The sequence below is a fragment of the Acomys russatus genome, chromosome 19 (genome assembly GCF_903995435.1).
Source record: "Acomys russatus chromosome 19, mAcoRus1.1, whole genome shotgun sequence".
Classification (NCBI taxonomy): Eukaryota; Metazoa; Chordata; class Mammalia; order Rodentia; family Muridae; genus Acomys; species Acomys russatus.
The window spans coordinates 30390463-30411703 of record NC_067155.1 but is presented as its reverse complement, the minus strand read 5'-3'; the positions used below and the strand labels follow the sequence as shown (position 1 = coordinate 30411703).

Genomic DNA, 21241 nt, shown 5'->3' with positions numbered 1-21241 from the left:
CACACTGGAAAGGTATAAACAGGAGAATTTGGATAATACATTATAATAAAAGTCATGTTATGTGTCTGCCACTGATGGCCATACAATCCTTTGAAATTATAAGTCACTTAAAGAGGACCCTAGACTCAAAGAGTATGTAAAAGCAAAAAATGTTTCTTCTGCAGAAATGGGGTGCATGCAGGGTTCATCATCATCCATACAAAATGGCAGTGATGACCACGAGTTCCAACACACACGATCTTTTACAGGCTTCTAGGGAAAACCTGTCTGTGGCTACATGACTCTAGCTAGAATTGGCTGGTGTAGGGAGAGCATGGTGCAGGGGGTGTCTATAGGACTTCCACCATGGCACCATGGCCCAGGGCCACATGACTTCATGACTTCTATCAGACCTTACCCTCCAGTTCCTCCACCCCTGGGCATGTTATGTCTAATCCTCACATAACCAAGGTGTCAAATTCAAGGACACATATTTGCCCCCTAAGTGCTGGGATTACTGGCATGTTATCTGAAACTTGTATAATTAAAAAGCACCTGGGTGCCTGTGTATCACAGCAAGGAAGACGCATGATTGCTAGTCTGTCACCTGAGGCATTACCTTGAACATCATGCCTGGCTCACTCCCTGTCCTTGCTGATTCCCTATCTCCTCTAAGAGCCCTCTGCTCAGCAGAGACCCACTGACTCTTCTCTCCTTGCTGAGGAGGGCACCCTCATCCCCCACCCCTCCCTCCCTTCACACCTCCACTCCATCCTCTACCCCCCCCCCAACCTCCAACCCCAACACTAGCACAACTGCATTTTGTTTGTTTGTTTGTTCTTTCCAGACACAGTTTCTCTATGATTAAGTAGGCTGTCTTGAACCTGCTTTGTAGACCAGGCTCGCCTTAAACTCACAGAGATCTGCCTCCTTCAGCCTCCAGAGTACTTGGGTTAACGACGGCCTGTGCCACCACTGCCTGGATTAGTTTTCGTTTTTATTTTTTATCACCTTTCCACTGAGGAAGATGTGCTGATTAACTATAGTGTCCCAAAGTGTTTATAATCTCTGCCTTTCTTTGTTTCTGGATTTTTTTTTTTTTCCATATCTATCATCTGAAAGGTAGCTGCAGTTTACCTGAAACAGCATGAAGCAACAAAACAAAACTTTTGTTTTTCTAAACCCTCTCCTTAATTTTGAATATTTGGGTACTCTTTCACTTGTGGGACACCTGATGACTCCACTCCAAGTTGAGAAATGGGCTTTGCAAGCTATGCACCCTGACTCCAGGAGGAAGAAGGGAAGTGCCTGAGGACTTTGAAGGGCGATCAGACAGTTTCAGAAGTTGTGCCCTGGTGAGCTCACAGTGGATGCCCAGAAAGTACCAGAAAATGATGGCGCCCACCTTTCTCCCTACAGTTAAGTCTTAAAGCCTGAGACAAAGGTCTGGGTGCCTAGTTAACAAATCAATAGAAATCTGGCTGTCAGGTTCTCCTAGCATCACTCAGTCTCTACTTACTGCAAGGTAATGGTTGGCATACCCCACCCTCTAGCCTGCTGTTGGGCTGTCCTTCTCCTAGCTTCCCTTCTTTATGGAATCCAATCATTTGGGTTACCTGGTGCTTTTCCTCTATCATTTACAACTCTGACTTCTAGGACTTGCTCATGATTCTCCCCTCCTTCCTGTCTTCATATGGCTCAGGGGTATGTACACTCTGGATACCCTGCCACACGTCCCCCTACCCCACTCCAATATCTCTGGCTCTTATGTATAAATATCTTACTCCACCACGCATAGGAACAGCTATTTTTTTCCACTTTACCTTACTTTCAAATTCACTTTTTGCTTTGTTACTCTGAATTTGACTGAGGTTGGGATGCAGGACTTCCCAGCTATGACATAGAGATGGCTGTGCTGCATGTTGAGTGTGTTACATAACATGTAAACAAAGGTGCATGTGCCTTGAAAAAGAAACAAGAAGCGTTCTGGGAGATTGGAAAATTTAAAAACAAATTTCCCAGAGTAGTGCTCTGTCTGGCCCTAGGGAGCAAGGGTGGAGCTGGGAAGGCTCCAACTGTCTGAGGTATTTGACCTCTGATCCCCCATAGAAGAGCTGCTATCTTCCAAAGGCCAAGATGGAGTTTCCAAGCTAATGAGGGCCTCTGGGCAGGTTTAGGAAAGAGGGGCCTGAGAGGAAGGTAGCTTACATGTTTCTTCCAGGATTCTTCTCTGATGCAGCTGGAGGGAACTGTGAGGAGTACCACATGCCACGCCATGGCGACTGTGGAGGCAGCTGCCCCATGGCCAGAAGGAGAAAGTCTACTGGTATGTCAGAGTCTGATCTGCTGGGACTGAGATGGAGAGTGGTTCACACTGTGAATTTGTTGGTCTCTGTGGTGATCTGGGTGGAGGTCTTTGGCTTCTGAATTTCCTAGATGTGGATTCCCTTTGGATGCGTGGGCTTTGAAGCCCAAGCAGTGGAAAGCTGTGGAGCTTATACTATCTCTCTCTAGGGTTCACACACAGGCATTGGTTTTCGTGGGCAGTAGGAAGACAGACTAGAAAAGGTCTAGTTTCTACAAGTACTGAACCTGACATTCTACATTAAATTTTTGTGTCAAATTGTATAAATAGTGTAGAAACTGATAGAAAGTAATTGATGGGGATTAAGCTTCAGCAATACTTGATAATCTTTTTATTTTTCCAGTACCCTCAGCCACAATGGCATGATTCACAGAAATCCAGTTTCAGGGTACAAATGGAGTTTCCGAGATGCAGAGGGTTCTCAGCTGCGCACGGTACATAGACAGGGCAGTTTCCACACCTTATAACATAATACATCTGGCAGGAAGCTGACATAAATTATTCTACATTTTTTTTGAAGGATTCAGTGGGGCTGAGTATGTCTGCAACCACAAGGGGGCATGAGGGGCTATAGGGCCTTAGAACTACCATTCTGTCCACATTTTGAGAGAGTTCTAGAGCATGGAGCCTCTGTGGAATAGAATAGATAGCAAGAAAAATTAGTTAAAACCATATTGCATTGTTTCTAAAGCTGTGGTTAGCAGTACCAGGGCCACTGTGAGCTTGGTCAGTACTGTTCTTGACATATCCTATGAAACATTATTTTATTACAGTCCTCTCGAGTTTGTCTCATTGTATGAAGCTTCACTTGACTTCATAAACATCTCCCTTTTATTTCATTTCCCCCTGTGAGCGGTATACAAGATGCAATTCTTACAAACCTTACTTGACATAAGACATAGCTTGTGCAAAACCTCCTCACCTCAGCTTTTGTACTTTCTATCTTCTACTTCTCCTTTCTTCTCATCCTCTGGGACCTTCCACTTAGGACTCTGTCACTGATGTTTGAAAGCACTGGTGTCCTTAAGAAATACTTCTGTCACTATCATTGCTGGGTAAATGTCTTAAGTGGGTAGCTTTGCTGTGTCCAGTTCATATTTAAATTGTTCAAAACTTAATTGGGGACTAAATTTAAAGAAATTTAATGGCAACAGCATGTAGAATGCAAAATCTATTTTTAGCTGTCCCTACAAAGATATTTTATTAGTTAATTTTGTATTTGTTTGTATTATGATGTCTGTGTGACAAGGCATATTAATTCTAGCACAGCTGCATCTAATATCTTGGAGAAAGTCTCTCCGATAAAGCTATGCTAATTCAGAGGGGCCTTGAGGGCTGTCTGTTTCCCAGAGAAATGGCCTTGCTTTCTTCTTGACTAAACTTCCTAAGTTCTTTAATTAAAGGAGTATACCACAGCAGAGTTTTAAAATAATTCATTTTAGCCAATTTGTGAACTGTCCATTTCTATACCAGGAATAAGATTTTCATGTGGATTATGGCTTCAGTATTCAGAACAGAACAGGATGCACAGTTTATGTTTACAGTGTAGGGTGAAGCAGGACAGGCTATAATGTCTGTCATTTCCCAGCATGATGTACTTTCCCAGCATGGATTATCTCATGCATGTGAATGGAAACAGACCATATCGGTGGGTAAACATTTTCATATCAGTTAGCTGAAGCAATTTTCTATTCATATTATTCATGCAGAATGAAGCAACAGGTAAACCCTTCTCTGCCATGGACTCTTTGTGAACTATGTATACTTTGCAAGAAAGTTATCAGGTCCCCTTCTGAGGATCTCCAGCAGCCAGGCAGGGCTCCTTCAAGTTTTGGCCCTGGAATCCCCCTACGTCATTCCCTGGGTGCCCCCTTTTTACATCCTCTGCTCACCTGGGTGCTACCTACATGTGTTCCATGAGAAGGGTTCTCAGATCTTCAGCCTGTGGTGTTGGCCTTTCCACACCTCCAGACATCAACACCCCAGGACTGCAGTGCTGCTGTGGCTAAATCTCCACAGTGCTGGGATGAGCGATCACACTCCTGGAGAAACTGAGAAGCTGAAGCCATGGAAAAGGCAGCAGCACCCAAAGCATCAGTTGTAGTTGCTGCTGACAGGGAACTCACAGGGTGGGAGATTTGTTCAACTGGAGTTAATCTGTGAGCTCCAGTACCAACTCTATTGTAGGTTTAGATTTTTCAAAACCTACTTTATTTAGGGTTCCTAAATCCTTTTATCTTCACTTTAATCTACCATAGAAAGGTAGGGGAGAAAGAAGGTTCATAGAAAAAAGGGGTGTGAACTAGTTTAGAAGCAGTTCTTTGGAGGAGATTCTATTCTTCCTTGGCAGGGTACCAGAAATCCAGTCCAGTAGGAAGCACCAAACAATACCATGAATCAGTGACAACAGATGATAAATGCTTGTTCTGCTTGAGTTAAAGATAAATGTATGTTCTGTTGGAGTTAAGCAATATTACCCTGCATTGTTTTTTTCTCAGGAGAAGAACAGGGCACTAGAACATCCCCAATATCCCCTACCTTATATCCCATCGAATCAGTTTCAAATGCTTTGTCTATCCACCTAGGCACAGTGTACCAGGAATAGAATTAATTCTCCCTCCCTGGGTAGGACACAATATACCTGAAATAAAATTGATTCCTCCTGATTATCTTTTTAAATTACTCTGTGAATGGTCTGGATCACAGTGTCCTTTCTCAAACCATACTATGTTCTTAACCAGTCAGTCTTTTTTAAATGGTCAGTAAATTTTCTCTGCCATGAGTTTGGTGTCCAAGTGGTCAGTGTGGGCTATTCCTGAACCCCAAGAGGCCAAAGCTAGCAGGCTTCTAGGCTCCAGAAGCTTTCAGCTGCAGATAAGCCATTAAAGCAGGCAAAAATGTTAATGATGAGGCATGTCCTCATCAGAGTGGCTGATTGCTATGTCTGTGAGAGATTATATTGATTGGAGATTGATGTGGGAGGCTCTTCCACTGAGGGTGGCAGTATCCCTTAGCAAGTGTGCCTGGGTTGGAAAAGAGATCAGGCTGCAAATAAGAGAGTGCTCAAGTAAGCAAGCAAGCCAGGAACAATGTTTGCCCATGGTTTTTGCTATAATTTTCTAGGTTGAGTTTCTATTCTAACCTTACAGAATGTTGGACTGTGAGTTGACAGAACCATCTAAAAAAGCAACAAGTGGGACAGAAGAAAATGCAGTCTGTGGGTTTAGAGAAAAAACAGAACTAGGTAGTTTTAGATGGCAGTCAAATCCTGTAAGATAAGAAGGGATTTTCAAGGAGCTTATCACCAGGAAATAGAAAGCGCTACCTCTGTATTGGAACCCTAAGATGGGTAACATCCATTCTTGCTACACCTTTAATTAATGGAAAGTATAGGCAAAGTGATTGCAAAGAAGGCACTTCATATAAAACCTGCTGCAACTCTGGTCCATGGCTGGCATATTTCATCTCAGTTTAGAAACCAAAGTTGGCAGGATCACCCATTGTTGTACTTTTTTAAAAAATTATTTATTTATTATTGATACAATATTCTGTCTGCAGGCCAGAAGAGGGCACCAGATCCAATATAAATGGTTGTGAGCCACCATGTGGTTGCTGGGAATTGAACCCAGGACCTTTGGAAGAACAACCAGTGTTCTTCACCTCTGAGCCATCTCTCCAGCCCCATTGTAATGGTTTTTGAAACAAGAATGATGCACAATTCAAGGTCATGTGTTCTGTCTCTGTGATTTCAGTTCAGCGTTGCTCCAGCTATTTATGATTTGCAGAGTCAGTGCCCCAGTAAGGAAACTATGAGATTTCATTTCACCAGGCTTTGGATATGTAGCCCATGTTGCATTTGGAGACCATAAGATGTCGAGACACCTAAGCTCTGAGAAATATATCATGGAGAGGTGCATATACTGGGTTAAAGTAACAAAACTGAGTGATGAATGAGACATTGCAGTCATAGGACCATCTATACCCTGTGAAAATGAAGCCCCATGTATCTGAGACAGAGCTAGTGTACTTGAGTTGCTGGATTTTTTTTTTTTTTTTTTTTTTGTCTCCATCCAATCTTGCCTCAATATATGTACATTCCTCTCAACTGGAATGGGAAGGTTTATTCTGTGCCATTGTATATTGTATATAACCTGTTTCCAGATTTTAGAAAATATAGCTATCAAAAGATTTTCAGGAGTGTCAGAAGAGTCTTTGTTCTCTTGAATAGTGTATGACCCCTTGCAGACCGTTAGGATCATTGAAGTTGAGTAAAAAGCATTTTCACTGTGAGTCAATAATGACCAATATCAGAATATAATTTGTCAAATCAGAAAGACTCTAGGTAACCTCATATCTTTAAACACTTATCTCCCCTTTTTTGGTTATCTAGGGGAGCTTTTGTCCTAGGAGTTTACCTAGATGTCTTTTTGGGGATGGGATTTGAGTGTCTGTAGACTCAACCAATTTTATGTTTTTGTTTCTACTGTGTTGCTTTGGAAACTGTTCATTTCCTTCTCATGCTGTCATGCATTCCCAACTATAGACTGTGCCCTAAATCACATAAGGTATAGTAGAAGCAGTTAGCAATCAATGTTAAGCTATTTTGCTAGCCTTATTTTTAATTAATGAACTAATTAATTAAGTCACTTTACAGCCTGACCTGTCCCTCCTCTACTCCCAGTCCCACCATCATTCCCCCTTTCCCCAAGTGCCCTCCTTCTCCTCAGTGAAGGGGAGGCCCACAAATGTTATCAATTTCCCCTGGCATCTCAAGTTGCAGCAAGACTAAGAACATCCTTTCCCACTGATGCCTAAGGAGGCAGCCCAGATAGGGAAAAAGGGATCCAAAGTCAGACACCATAGTCCAGACGGCTCCTATTCCCATACTTAGGGGACCCTTATGTCAACCAAACTACACATCATATATATATATATATATATATGGGATCTAGGTTCAGCCTATGTATGCTCTTTGGTTATGGTTCAGTTTCTGTGAGTCCCCATGGACTCAAGATAGTTGACTGGAGGTTTTCTGTGGTGTCCTCAACTGCCAAGGATCCCTCTATCTTTTCTCCCAACCTTCCCCCAAATTCCCTGCTCTCTGCCTATTGTTTGGCTCTGGGTCTCTGCATCTGTTTCCAACAGCTGTGGAGGAAGACTCTCAGAAAACACTCATCCTAGGAACCTGTCTGCAAGTATAGCTGAGTATCATTAATAGTGTCAGGGATTGGCTCTTTCTCATTTGGGTCGATCTTATGTTGAGCAGCAAGTTATTTGTTTGCCAATTCTTCAATCTCTGATCCATCTTTATCTCTATAATTTTAATAGGCAAGGTAAATTTTGGGTCGATGGCTTTAAGGGTGGTTTTGTGTCCCCCTCCCTCCACTGGAAGTCCCACCTGGCTATAGTAATTGGCAACTTCAGGCTCTTAACCCCTGATGGTACAGGTCTCAGCTAGAGTCACCCCCATAGATTTCAAGGAGCCTTCCTTTCCCAGAGATGCCCCCTTCTGCAGAAGAATGTTAAATCAGAAGATGGCTGGTCTTGTAAAAGATCACATGCAAAGACTATCTTAGGTGTATGTAACCCAGCAGGCAAGAGATCACATCCAAAGGTCTTCTAGGTCTGTGTGATCCAGTTGTAATACAAAACATGCCTTTAAACCAGGAGACAGAAGCAAACAGAGTTGAGTTTAAAGACAGCCTGTTATACAGCAAGCATCAAGTAAAGGAAAGCTTGTATCGAGGCATGGTGATATAGTCCTTTAATACTAACTGAAGGTTAAGTTAATGTAAAGAAGGAAGCAGCACCCAGGCTTGATAGTGATATGATTGTGTGGAAGAAGAGATGATGAATCAGAGAAGATTTGGTAGAATAGGATGTGGCCAACTCCCACTAGAGAGAGCCAAGGGAAGCTACTTAAGAGGCATTTTTACAGGGAGAGGAAGCAGTTTTACCATGACAGTAATAGAGAGATGGGTAGCTGAGAATAAGGCAGAAAATGAAAAGAATCCAGAAGATTAGAGCAGATTGCTGAGTTAGTTTGAGGCTAAGCAGAGCAATTCTGGGCTGAGAGAAACTAGATTAAGTAAGTCAGCTGTGAGAAGAGTTTGAGCCAGAACAGCTGAGTTGAACCAGCCGGCCCAGAGCTCAGAAAGAAGAAGTAAGGCTGTGCTCTTTAAGCAGTCTATCTCAAGCTGGGTGTGGTGGCTCCCGCCTTTAATCCCAGCACTCAGGAGGCAGAGGCATGGAGATCGCTGTGAGTTCAAGGCCAGGCTGGTCTACAAAGTGAGTCCAGGATAGCCAAGGCTACACTGAGAAACCCTGTCTGGAAAAAACAAAAAAACAAAAACAAACAGCAACAACAACAACAAAAAACAGTGTATCTCAGAGGCTGAAAACATTCTAGGCCTAGGTTAGATTGTACAGAGGCTAGAAGCTTCCAGGTCTAGACCTAGGCCATCAGAAGAGGTAGAAGCCTCCTAGACAACGATTGATTCAGGAGAATAAAAGTTACTTTTACACTCTTCTACTGATGTCTGCTCTCTCTCCTGGTCCCACTTCCCCTACTCTCCCCACAGCTGATGCCCACCCCCCATTACCTCTCCTCTCCTCTCCCACCTAGTTCCTTCCCTTCATCTGTTTCAGATATCTATTTTAGTTTAGTTTTGAGTGGACGTTAAACATCCTCCTTTAAGATCTCCTTGGCTTCTTTGGTTCTGTGGATTATACCATGGCTATTCAATATTCATGGTTAATATCCACTTATAAGTAAGTACACACCATGCACATCTTTTGGATCTATGTTACTTCACTCATTAAGATCTTTAGTATGTCCATCCATCTTTTCTAGTTCCATCCATTTTAATAGCTGAGTGGTATTGCCTGTGTAACTGTACCACACTTTCTTTATCCATTCTTCAGTTGTGGGACATCTGTGTTTTTTCCAGTCTCTGTGTACTATGAATTAAATTTCTGTGAACATAGTTGAGCAAGTGTCCTTGTGTTACGGTGGAGCTTATTTTGTGTATGTGCCCAGGAGTGGGATAGCTTTTGAGGCAAGTAGATATTTAAGTATGTCTAGTCACAATTTTCTGAGCAACCTCCAGATTGATTTCCAACATGATTGTACAAGTTGTCTTTCCCACCAGAAATGGAGGCATGTTGCCCTTGTTCCACTTCCCCCCGTCGTGTCCTGTCACTTAGGTTCATGATCCTAGCCATTCTGACAGGTGTAAGATGGAAATCAGCGTCATTTTGATGTGCAATTCCCTGATGACTCGGGATGTTGAGCATTTATTTAATAGCTTCTTGGGGACTAGAGATTCGTCTGTTAAGAATTTCCTTTTAGCTCTGATCCCCAGTATATACTTGGGTGATTTGATTTATTGGTGTCCAATTTCTTGGGTTCTTTCTGTGTTTTGGATATTATCCCTCTGTTGGACACAGCATTGGTGAAGGTCTTTTCCAGTCAGCTGTCTGTCATTTTGTCCTATTGATTTTCAGTTCTGTGGGGCCCATTTATAGTTGTTGATCTTAGTGCCTGTGATGTTCAGAGAGGCGTCTCCTGTACCAATGAGTTAAAGCTATTCCCCACTTTCTCTTCTATTAGATTTACACTATCCAGTTTTATGTTGAGGTCTCTGATCCACTTAGACGTGAGTTTTGTGAAAGGTGAGAAATACAGACCTGTATCTCTTCTACTACATGCAGACTTTAAGTTAGGCCAGTACCATTTGCTGAAGATGATTTCGTTTTTCCATTGTATGGTTTTGGTTTCTTTATCAAAAATCAAATGTCAGTAGATGTGTGGGTTTATTTCTGGGTCTTTGATTCAACTCCATTGATCAGCTGGTCTGTTTTTAATGGCAATACCATGTCTTTCTTTGTTCGTTTGTTTGTTTGTTTTGTATTACTATTGCTCTGTAATACAGCTTGGGATCAGGGATGGTGATACCTCCAGAAGTTACTTATTACACAGAATTTTTTTTGACTGTGCTGGGTTTTTTGTTTTTCCATATGAAGTTAGGGTTTCTCTTTCAAGGTTTACAAAGAATTGTGTTGTAACTTTTATGGGAATTACATTAAAACTATTGATTGATTTAGGTGAGATGGCAGTTTCTACTTCTTTCTTCCTACCAACCACGGGCATGGGAGATCGTTCCATCTTCTGATATCTTATTCAGTTTCTTTTATCAGAGCCTTGGATTATAGTCACACAAGTCTTTCACTTGCTTGTTAAGAGTTACACCTGTATATTTTAAGTTATTTGTGGGTATTGTGCAGGGTATTGTGTCTATAATGCTTTCTCGTACCACTTATAGTTTGAAGAGAACTATATTGAGATTACCGGCATGAGAAAAAATACTCAGCTTAAAAATTATTTTCATCGTTAGTAATTGTTTATACAATTTCTCTGACATGAGCCCAGCATTCCTAAACTGTTTTTCTACTTCCCTCTCCCCTCTTCTCTGTTGATTGGCATTTATCTTGCAAGGCTATATCCTATTCAAGTGGTAAGGAATGACAGACGAGGACACTGTATTCTGGATCCTTTTAAAATGACTTGGTTACATTAGAACATCTATATCAGGAAATATATGGAGGAAGCCACAGAGTTATATGAATATATTGTCAATAAAGGATACAGCTACACTGTCATCACTATCATGCTTTCTCTTGCACCCCTGTATGAGATATTATAGGATGCATTGACCTACGATGATGTGGATGTGAAATTCACTGTGGAAGAGTGGGCTTTGCTGGATCCTGCCCAGAAGAGTCTCTACAGAGAGGTGATGCTGGAGACCTGCAGGAACCTCACTGCCATAGGTAGGACTGTGAATTTTATGTTGCTTTTAAAATCTACCTATAACTCTTTCTCCATTGTTGTTATTTGTTATTGTAATGTCAACTGAAAATGAGGATGAATGAGATGAATAAATCAGCTACGTTTCTGAGGTTTACTAAAGAGTAACTTGAATTTTGCCAACTTTCCAATATAATATCATGCATTTTGTCGTATTTTAATTTAGGTTACAATTGGGGAGATCATACGATTGAAGAGAATCTTCAAAGTTCTAGAAGATATAGAAGGTAATTTTCATGTGCAAGTTGATATGAATATACCTCTGAATAGCTTTTAGTGCACCCTTTAAGTTCTAAAGAAAAGCAAGAGTGTAAATATGCACTGTTTTAACTGTATCGATGATTATTAAATTCTGACAAAACTATGTACCTCAAAATCATGTAGCTGATTTATTTTTGTAAAACATTTCTCTGAAAAAGAAGATAAGAAACTAATGCATTAACAGATATCACCATTTGAATTATAGTGAGCTAGACTACAGAACTGCTAGTCTCTGTCTCACACCACTTAGATATTGCAGAAGATATAAACATTAAGCAGGCGATAAATCTATGTCTAAAACTTTCTAATAAACAAGTAGTCCATAATAAAGCTGTGTGTTCATAATATATTTTCAGTAATGTTGTTCAGTTTAGTGAGAGGGGCAATTTATGACAGTGAAGAATGTTGTTATGGAGAAACTCTAATCCCTATACAGTGTTCCAGTGAGAAAAACAAAAGTGAGACTGTGAATGCAGGGTAAACCTTTTCATTTGCTATCTTCTTTCATAGAGATGTCATTTTTCACAATGTGTACAAGCCCTGTCGGCATTGGAACACTGAACAAAGGATTATAATCCTCTCTAACACCGAAGAGTTAGAAGACTTGTAGTAGTACCTATAACTTGTAGAATTTCTGAATGTAACATGTGTTTAAAATTAATGGCTTTTCCAATTTTATTGGCAACACATCCACAAACTCACACTGCAGAAAAGCTTCCATGAATATTATCAATATGGATTGCCTCTATTTGCCTCGGTTCATTTTGCAATTGTAGTATGACTCACATAATAGGAAAAATTTTAATGCAATCAGAGTGGTAAATCTGACTTCTCCCAGTTCTCTTCCAATATGTGAAAACCCTCTTCTATAGTAAAAGGATGCTATAAATGTGGTCCATGCCATACATGATCTTACAAACACAAGGCTCTTCAAAGATACAAAATATCACTTGAAGATGGAAGAAAAATGAAAGTCAATAAAGTGATAGTACCATGAATCTGATTACTTTAAAAATTAAATGAAAATGTAAAATGAAAATGAAAATGTAAAAAGATAAAAAGATTCATCAGTGCAATGAATGTGATATAACTTTGACATGTGCCAATTATCTTTGCAGGAATCAAAGAAGATATAATGGAGGACAACCCTCTGTCTTTACTCAATGTGGTAAGTCTTTGTCATGTCAAAGGCAACTTCAAAGGCAAGAAATAATTACTACTGGAGAGAAAACATATGAAGATATTCAGTATTGTGAAACCTTTGTAAATCACAGTAGTCTCCAAATTCATAAAAGAACAGAAACTAGAGAGAAACCCTATGAATGTGAACAATGTTTTATGATCTTTGACCATCAAAGTTCTCTTCAAATTCATGAGAAAACTCATACTGGAGAGAAACGTCATGAATGTATTCAATGTGGTAAAGGCTTTAGGCAGCACAGATATCTTCAAATGCATGAAAGAATTCATACAGGAGAGAAACCTTATGAATGTAACCAATGTGGTAAAGCCTTTGCATGGCACAGGGATCATCAAAGGCATGAAAGAATTCATATAGGAGAGAAACCTTATGAATGCAACCCATGTGGTAAAGCCTTTTCATGGCAGAGGAACCTTCAAAGGCATGAAAGAATTCATACAGAAGAAAACCCTTATGAATGTATTCAATGTTGTAAAGCCTTTGCACAGCACAGTTCTCTTCAAATGCATGAAAGAATTCATACAAGAGAGAAAACTTATGAATGTAAGCAATGTGGTAAAGCCTTTGCATGGCACATGAATCTTCAAATGCATAAAAGATTTCATACAGGAGAGAAACCTTATGAGGGTCATCAATGTGGTAAAGCCTTTGGGTGGCACAGTCAACTTCTCATGCATGAAAGAATTCAAACTGAATAGAAGCCTTATGAATATAATTAATGTTGTAAAGCCTTTGCATATCACAATTTTCTTCAGAGCTGTGAAAGAATTCATACAGGACAGAAACGTTGTGAATATAATGCCTGTGGTGAAGCCTTTGAATGTCATGGTCATTTTCAAAGGCAGGAAAGAATTCACGCAGGAGAGAATCTTTATGAGTGTATTTCATATTTTGAAGTCTTTACATGCCTTTATATACTAAAGAGAAATTCTGTGAATGTAATTAAAGTAAGATAGACTAGCAGTCTAGAGTATCTCACAGACTTGTTCTATGAAGCAGGAATATTGAAGGACCGACCCAGCTAGTCTCTGCAGAGTTGGACATCAATTTTCCAGTGTCATGCTTGTTCACCATTTTGAGAGTCAATGTGCTCTCAGCAGTAAAGAACAGTTGTTTGATTCAGTGGCTATTTGGCCACATTTGTTTCATAGATGTCCATCAGCTTAATTGAAGTATACTGGATGTGCCGCCAGAAGCAGCTGTGTCTCTCTGTCAGGAAAGCCCTTTCTTATTGAATGCCATATTCTGTAAATGTCTGATGTGTTTGAGGACCATCTATGTATTTACTGTAGTGAATAACTATGCATGTCTATTTATGTATCTATCTATTGATCAATTTATCTATCTCAGTTTCTCTAAATAGACAAAATTGCTTGTTTCTAGCTTTGCACAATCTGTTTAGCCTTGAAAAAATACACAAGAGACTAAATAAATCTTTTCCTGTAAATAACTAAACTAGTATATAACAAGACTCCAAGTAAGATTTCTACGTGAGTAACTACGGACTTGCAACTCCAGCCATCCTGAGCAGCTTGGAAGAGTTCGCTTTCATAAGACTAGAACTATATCAAATGGGAGAAAGGAGTAGGTCCCCAACACTTCAACAGTAATGACATGCTGTTTGATAATACTGCACCAACTGTGAAAGCCCTTTCCAAGTGTGTATAATCCTTTAAGCATTGCTATTGTCTTAACTCACCACAATGTCCTCCTGGGCCACCTAGCTTGTCTTCAACAAATGAGCATTTACGTTATTTTAACATTTAAGTCACTATGACTATAACTGCAATGAACATGAGAATTCTGATACCTCTAAAACTAATTTAAAGTGTATGGAAACAGTACTCAATGAACATGAGAATTCTGATACCTCTAAAACCAATTTAAAGTGTATGGAAACGGTACTCAGAAGATTGCATATATCCATAGCAATTCTGTCATTTTATGAGAATTCGAGAATGCTGCAAGAAGATCAGCAGAGCCAACTAGCCTAGATCCATGTGGACTTACAGAGATGGAAGCACCAACCAAAGAGCATACATGGACTAGACCTAGACCCCTGCACATATGTAACCCATAGGCAGTGTGATCATCATATGGGTCCACTAATAATTTGAGTGGGTGCTGTCTAGGACATGGACTGTGTTGAATTCTTTCAATCAATTTTCCCTAGCCTGACTGCCTTGCCTGACCTCAGGGATGAGTGGGGGTTCAGTTCTGATGAGACTTGAAGTGGTGGTATGGGTTTGAGAGTGCTTGTAGGCATGCTTCCCATTTTCTGAAGGGATAGAGGGGAAAGGGTGGGAGGGAGGGAATGGGAGGAGAGGAGGGAGGGGCTACAATCAGGATGTGAAGCAAATATATAAATTAAAAGAAATTTAGTAATGAATTCTGTATACTGTGTAAGACCTGGAGGCTAGGTCCTACTTCTAGAGCCCAGTGAGACATGAAAGTCCAGTCTGATGCAAACAGCAAGGGATGCTTTATTGATACATCGTGACGGGGTCTACCAAGCTCTATTGAGCTGGAGACCAAAAATAAGCAAAGCTTTGGCCTTTCATACCCTTACAGAAGCTGAATTGGCAGTTATGCCGAGTTGTTGAACCATGACTGGTTCTTCAGAATGCCCTTTACAATGATTGGTTACTAGTTATTTTATCCCTTAGGGGGCAAGAACTCAGCTTGGGACATCGTGTGCTGTCAGGTGTTCGGGACAGGTATGAGGGTGTGGTTTTTCTCTCAAAGTATACAACAGCCCAGATGCCATCTCAGAAAGTACAGAGTGGCCAGGGTTGAAAAACAACTTTTCTATCTCTTCCACTGTGAACAACAGAAACATGGCTAGAATGAGAGTGTATGGAGAACACAGTTCACTGTATTTGTTGTGGTAATGGAGTTGAGTGTGTGTAGGTAATAAATCCAAAGGCATCACAATTAATGCACTAAATATGTGCAATTTTATATCAACGACAACAATACAACATGGTTTTAACTATTTTTTCTTGCTATCTGTGTAAAATCCAAACCCACTACTATAAGAGTTCATTTTGTATGTTTCACAGCCCCGTGTCACATTCAGATTTATTGTTCAGTTCTGGATCATGTTCCATTTTCACTTTTGTCTTCTCAGGTAAGTCATATCTGGAGCATTAGCTTTTATGTGACTATATCCATGAATTGTGGGTCACAAAAGTTACACTTAAGTCCACTTTCTATGTCTTTGTGCATTGTATTACTCCAGTTCCAGATCGACAGACTTGCTGTAGTAGAATATCTTTTACCCTTTACACCACTGTATACAACGCTATTAAAATGATGTCTTGTCAAAAAAGAAAACAAATGTTCCCTTTGCTGCAAAAAGGCAAAAGGATCCAAAGAAAGCTCCTAACAATGGATCACAGGAAACATGATTCCAAAGCTACATGATATGAGAAAACTCATAATTTTCTATGGACTGTGAGGAAATAGTTTAAATGTTGGTACAATGTGACTCCTGAACTTACCACAAAGAGAACAATATTTGTGAAAAAAAATGAGGGAATGGAGAGAAAATGCCAAAAACTAAGCCTGAATTTATATTTAAGTTTTCATCAAGATACCTAGGGAAACACCCCCAGGGAAAGTGTGACCTTGACCAAGTTAACTGTGATGGTGTGTGTAACAAACACAGACTTCACTATGAAAATCACTCAGTTACCCCTAAACTGTTCTATTTCTGCCTTCTAGCTACTACTAATCTCTCTTGCAGAGAGGCTCCATGCTCTAGAGCTCTCTCAAAATGTGAGCAGAAAGGTAGTTCTATGGCCCTACAGCCCCTCACCCCCCCTTGTGGTTGCAGACAAACTCAGCCCCCACTGAATCCCACAAAGAAAACAATGTTGTAGAATAATTTATGTCTGCTTCCTGCCAGATGTATTATGTCACAGGGTGGCAAAACTGCCCTGTCTATGTACCATGCACAGCAGAGAACCCTCTGCATCTCAGAAACTCCATTTGTACCACGAAACTGAATTTCCGTGAATCATGCCATTGTGGCTGGTGGTATTGGAAAAATAAAAAGATTATCAAGTATTGCTGAAGCATAATCCCCATCAATCACTTTCTATCAGTTTCTACACTATTTATACAATTTGACACAAAAATTGAATGTAGAATGTCAGGTTCAGTACTTCTAGAAACTAGACCTTCAGTTTTCTACTCTGTCCTCTTACTGCACATGAAACCAATGCCTGTGTGTGAACCCTAGAGAGAGATAGTATAAGCTCCACAGCTTTCCACTGCTTGGGCTTCAAAGCCCACTCATCCAAAGGGAATCCACACTCAGGAAATTCAGAAGCCAAAGACCTCCACCCAGATCACCACAGAGACCAACAAATTCACAGTGTGAACTACTCTCCATCTCAGTCCCAGCAGATCAGACTCTGACATACCAGTAGACTTTCTCCTCCTGGTCATGGGGCAGCTGCCTCCACAGTCACCATGGCGTGGCATGTGGTACTCCTTCCTCACAGTTCCCTCCAGCTGCATCAGAGAAGAGTCCTGGAAGAAACATGTAAGCTACCTTCCTCTCAGGCCCCTCTTTCCTAAACCTGCCCAGAGTCCCTCATTAGCTTGGAAACTCCATCTTGGCCTTTGGAAGGTAGCAGCTCTTCTACTGGGGCATCAGAGGTCAAATACCTCAGACAGTTGGAGCCTTCACAGCTCCACCCTGGCTTCCTAGGGCCAGACAGAGCACTACTCTGGGGAATTTGTTTTTAAAGAATATTCCAATCTCCCAGAACACTTCTTGTTTCTTTTTCAAGGCACATACACCTTTGTTTACATGTTATGTAACACACTCAACATGCAGCACAGCCATCTCTATGTCATACTGAGAAGTCCTGCCCTCAGTCAAATTCAGAGTAACAAAGCAAAAAGTGAATTTGAATGTAAAGTGGAAAGAAAATAGCTGTTCCTATGCGTGGTGGAGTAAAATATTTATACATAAGAGCCAGAGATATTGGAGGTGGGTAGGAGGTCGTGTGGCAGGCTATCCAGAGTGTACATACCCCCGAGCCATATGAAGACAGGAAGGAGGGGAGAATCATGAGGAAGACCTAGAAGTCAGAGTTGTAAATAATAGAGGAAAAGCACCAGGTAACCCAAATGATTGGATTCCATAAGGAAGGGAAGCTAGGAGAAGGACAGCCCAACACTAGGCTAGAGAGTGGGGTTATGCCAACCATTACCTTGCAGTAAGTAGGGACTGAGTGATGCTAGGAGAACCTGACAGCCAGATTTCTATTGATTTGTTAAATAGGCACCCAGACCTTTGTCTCAGGCTTTAAGACTTAATTGTAGGGAGAAAAGAAAAGGTTGAAGTCATTTAAGGATAATCTAAATCATTATTTTAAAAGTTGGAACCGGTTTTATGGTCCAAAATAATTCAGAGACTAAACATATGTAGTAGAGCACACCAAGATTTACTCCCATCTTTCCTCTCACCTTCTACATTTTCAAAAAGGAACAATAACATTCCAGTCAGGAAAAGCTAGATTGGTGTGCCCATGTCTTCTGCATTGGAAGAACTAAACAAACTTCAGAAATTTGGTTTTTAGAAATGAGTTCATTTCCTCATGCTTATTTTTGATTTCCTTGGTCTGTGACCCTCCAAAAATGGATAGTTGGACTTTTACTGATCATCTTAAATTGAATACCTGACCTCTCATTGCTAATACCAATTACTGTCAAATGAGTAAACCTCTCCCTTTTCTTCCTCCCCATCCATTTCTGTGCTGGGACTACGTCACTTCAAAGTTGGTCAGGGAAAACAGTTCTTACACAGGTCCCCTTTATTTGTGACTCCTCCCCAATCCAAGGAGGATAGAGGACAATCATTCACTGGTGCCTCTTTCTCCTGAGTTCCCAGTTAGGGCCTTGCCTGTAAGAAGTGAAGGACTGTCTTCCAGGCAGTGGGAATGAGAGGATTAGGTGCTCAAAAAAGTCTTAACTACACAGCATGAGGAAAGGGTGAGCTGCAGGGGATGTTGCTCGAACCTGAAATAAATATGAAAGCCTTTGAGAGAAAGAATGAATATTTTAATTACTGGGAAACATTGGCATGAGCAGAAACAAATAGAAGATTAGAGCAGTGATGCAAAAAAATGGAATTCTAAAAATACCATCAATTGTCGTTTTAGAAAGATAAATATAATTTGAAAACATGTAGGTAGACTGATTTTGAAAAAGAGCAGAAACTTCTCTGGTAGAGGGAATGGCATTAATAAGACAGGGATTGACCTTGCCCCTATGTGCAATGTTAGCTGCTGAGATCTTTCACCAGACACACACAGCTACAGCCAATGGCCCCTTAACTGAAACTGCAATATTCACTGGCTCAAGCTAATCTAACCAAATTGTATCCAAATCTGATCTGCTTTTATTCACATGCATGAAATAATACATGCTGGGAAATTACACATTCTGACACCCTGCTAGGATCAGGTCTTTCTTCACAATGGGGACCCCTGTAGCTGAGTCTCAAAACTTAGTCTAGCCATTGTCTACCCAGTTTCACTGGGCACTTTCTGCAGACCTTCTGGTCTGGTCTGAAAGCAGAAGCTATGCTGCACCTGTTACTGAAATGGTCAGTTCATTACATTACTCAAATGATTAATTTTGTTTGTTTGTTTTTCGAGACAGGGTTTCTCTGTGTAGCCTTGGCTGTCCTGAACTCACTTTGGAGACTAAGGTGATCTGGAAGTCACAGCGGTCTGCCTGCCTCTGCCTCCTGAGGATTGGGATTAAAGGTGTTGCCACCACCACCAGGCCCCTTTCTAGGCATCCACCCTGAGCTCACCAGGGCACATCTTCTGAACCTGTGTCTTCTTCCTTCAAAACACTCAGGCACTTCCCTTCTTCTTCCTGGAATCAGGGTGCATAGTTTGCAAAGCCCATTACTCCACTTGGAGTAGAGTTATCAATCTGTCCCACAAGTGAAAGGGTACCCAAATATTCAAAATAAAGGAGGGAGTTTAGAAAACAAAATTTTTGGTTTTTGTCGCTTCATGTTGTGTGCTGCTATCCTTCATGTGATAGATATGAAACAATCTGGGAGGAAAGAAAGAAAGAGACTATAAACACTTTGGGGCACTATAGTTAATTAGCACATCTTTCTCAATGGAATGGTGATAAAAATAAAAAAAACAAAAACACATCCTGGCAGTGGTGGCACAGGCCTTTAATCCCAACACTCTGGAGGCAGAAGCAGGCAGATCTCTATGAGTTTGGGGAGAGCCTGGTCTACAAAGGAAGTCCAAGACAGCCAAGATAATCATAGAGAAAACCCTGTCTGGAAAAAAATGAATAAAAATAAAAAGAAAAATACAGTTGTGCTAGGGTTCTGGGTGGGTCGGAGGGGGGCCTAAAGAATGGAGTGGAGGTGTGAAGGGAGGGAGGTGTGGGGGAATGAGGGTGCCTTCCCCAGCAAGGAGAGAAGAGTCAGTGGGTCTCTGATGAGCAAAGGGCTCTTAGAGGAGATAGGGAACCAGCAAGGTCAGGGAGTGAGCCAGGCATGATGTTCAAGGTAATGTCTCAGGTGACAGACTAGCAATCATGCTGCTTCCCTGCTGTGACACACAGGCAACCAGGTGCTTTTTAATTATACACATTTCAGATAACATGCCAGTAACCCCAGCACTTTGGAGGCAAATTCATATTCTTGAAATTGAGACCTTGGTTATGTGAGGACTGGACATAACATGGCAGGCATGGGGTGAGCAGGAAGCTTTGATAGAAGTCATGAAGTCATGTGGCCCTGGGCCATGGTGCCATGGTGGAAGTCCTATAGACACCTCCTGTACCATGCTTTCTCTGCACCAGCCAATCCTGGCAAGAGTCATGTAGCCACAGACAGGTTTTCCCTAGAAGTCTTTAAAAGATCCTGTGTGTTGGAACTCGTGGTCATCACTACCATTTTTTATGGAGGAAGCTGAACCCTGCATGCACCCTGTTTCTGCAGAAGAAACATTTTTTGCTTTTACGTACTCTTTGAGACTAGGGTCCTCTTTAAGTGACTTATAATTAAAAAGGATTGTATGGCCATCAATGACAGACACATAACATGACTTTTTTTTTATGTTGTATTACCCAAATTCTCCTTTTTCTACCTTTCCAGGGTATGTGTCTATGTGTGTGTGTGTGTGTGTGTGTGTGTGTGTGTGCCCATGTTTGTTCAATATATAGCACAGGCTTTCTAAAAACTCCCAGTGATCGTCCTGCCTCTGTGTAGCGAAGGATGGATTAAAAGCATGTGCTATGATGCCAAGCTTTAAAAATAATTTTTATGAAGCAAGGTGACTGTTTATTTTGACAAAAATCATTTTAGCTGTCATTTTATGTGTAAAGTTGTTTCGCCAGAATACATGTCTTTCTACCCCATTCATGCCTGGTGGCCAGGGAGGCCAGGACATGGCGTCAGAACGCCTGGAACTAGAGCAACAGATAGTAATGAAGATGCTTTATGAATTTCCCAGAAGCTCTATAGTAGCTAACAATCTGCTGTAACTTCTGCCCCAGGAGATCTGGG

At 41.0% G+C, this 21241-nt stretch overlaps 2 protein-coding genes across 2 annotated transcripts in view; both read left to right on the top strand.

The window, feature by feature from the left end:
- Nucleotides 1-21241, top strand: part of LOC127203988 (zinc finger protein 721-like) — a 1570727-nt gene that overhangs the window by 1376229 nt on the left and 173257 nt on the right.
- On the top strand, nucleotides 2255-15809 carry LOC127202952 (zinc finger protein 431-like). The gene is made up of 5 exons (XM_051161792.1): nucleotides 2255-2305; nucleotides 11050-11176; nucleotides 11380-11441; nucleotides 12846-13012; nucleotides 15806-15809. The coding sequence occupies exons 1-5, from the start codon at nucleotides 2255-2257 to the stop codon at nucleotides 15807-15809; spliced, it is 411 nt and encodes a 136-aa protein (XP_051017749.1).

Coding starts and splice junctions, on each gene's coding strand:
- LOC127202952 (XM_051161792.1), top strand. CDS start 2,255: ATGGCGACTGTGGAGGCAGCTGCCCCATGGCCAGAAGGAGAAAGTCTA. Junction 2,306..11,049: donor CAGAAGGAGAAAGTCTACTG/GTATGTCAGAGT, acceptor GAGATATTATAG/GATGCATTGACCTACGATGA. Junction 11,177..11,379: donor CAGGAACCTCACTGCCATAG/GTAGGACTGTGA, acceptor ATTTTAATTTAG/GTTACAATTGGGGAGATCAT.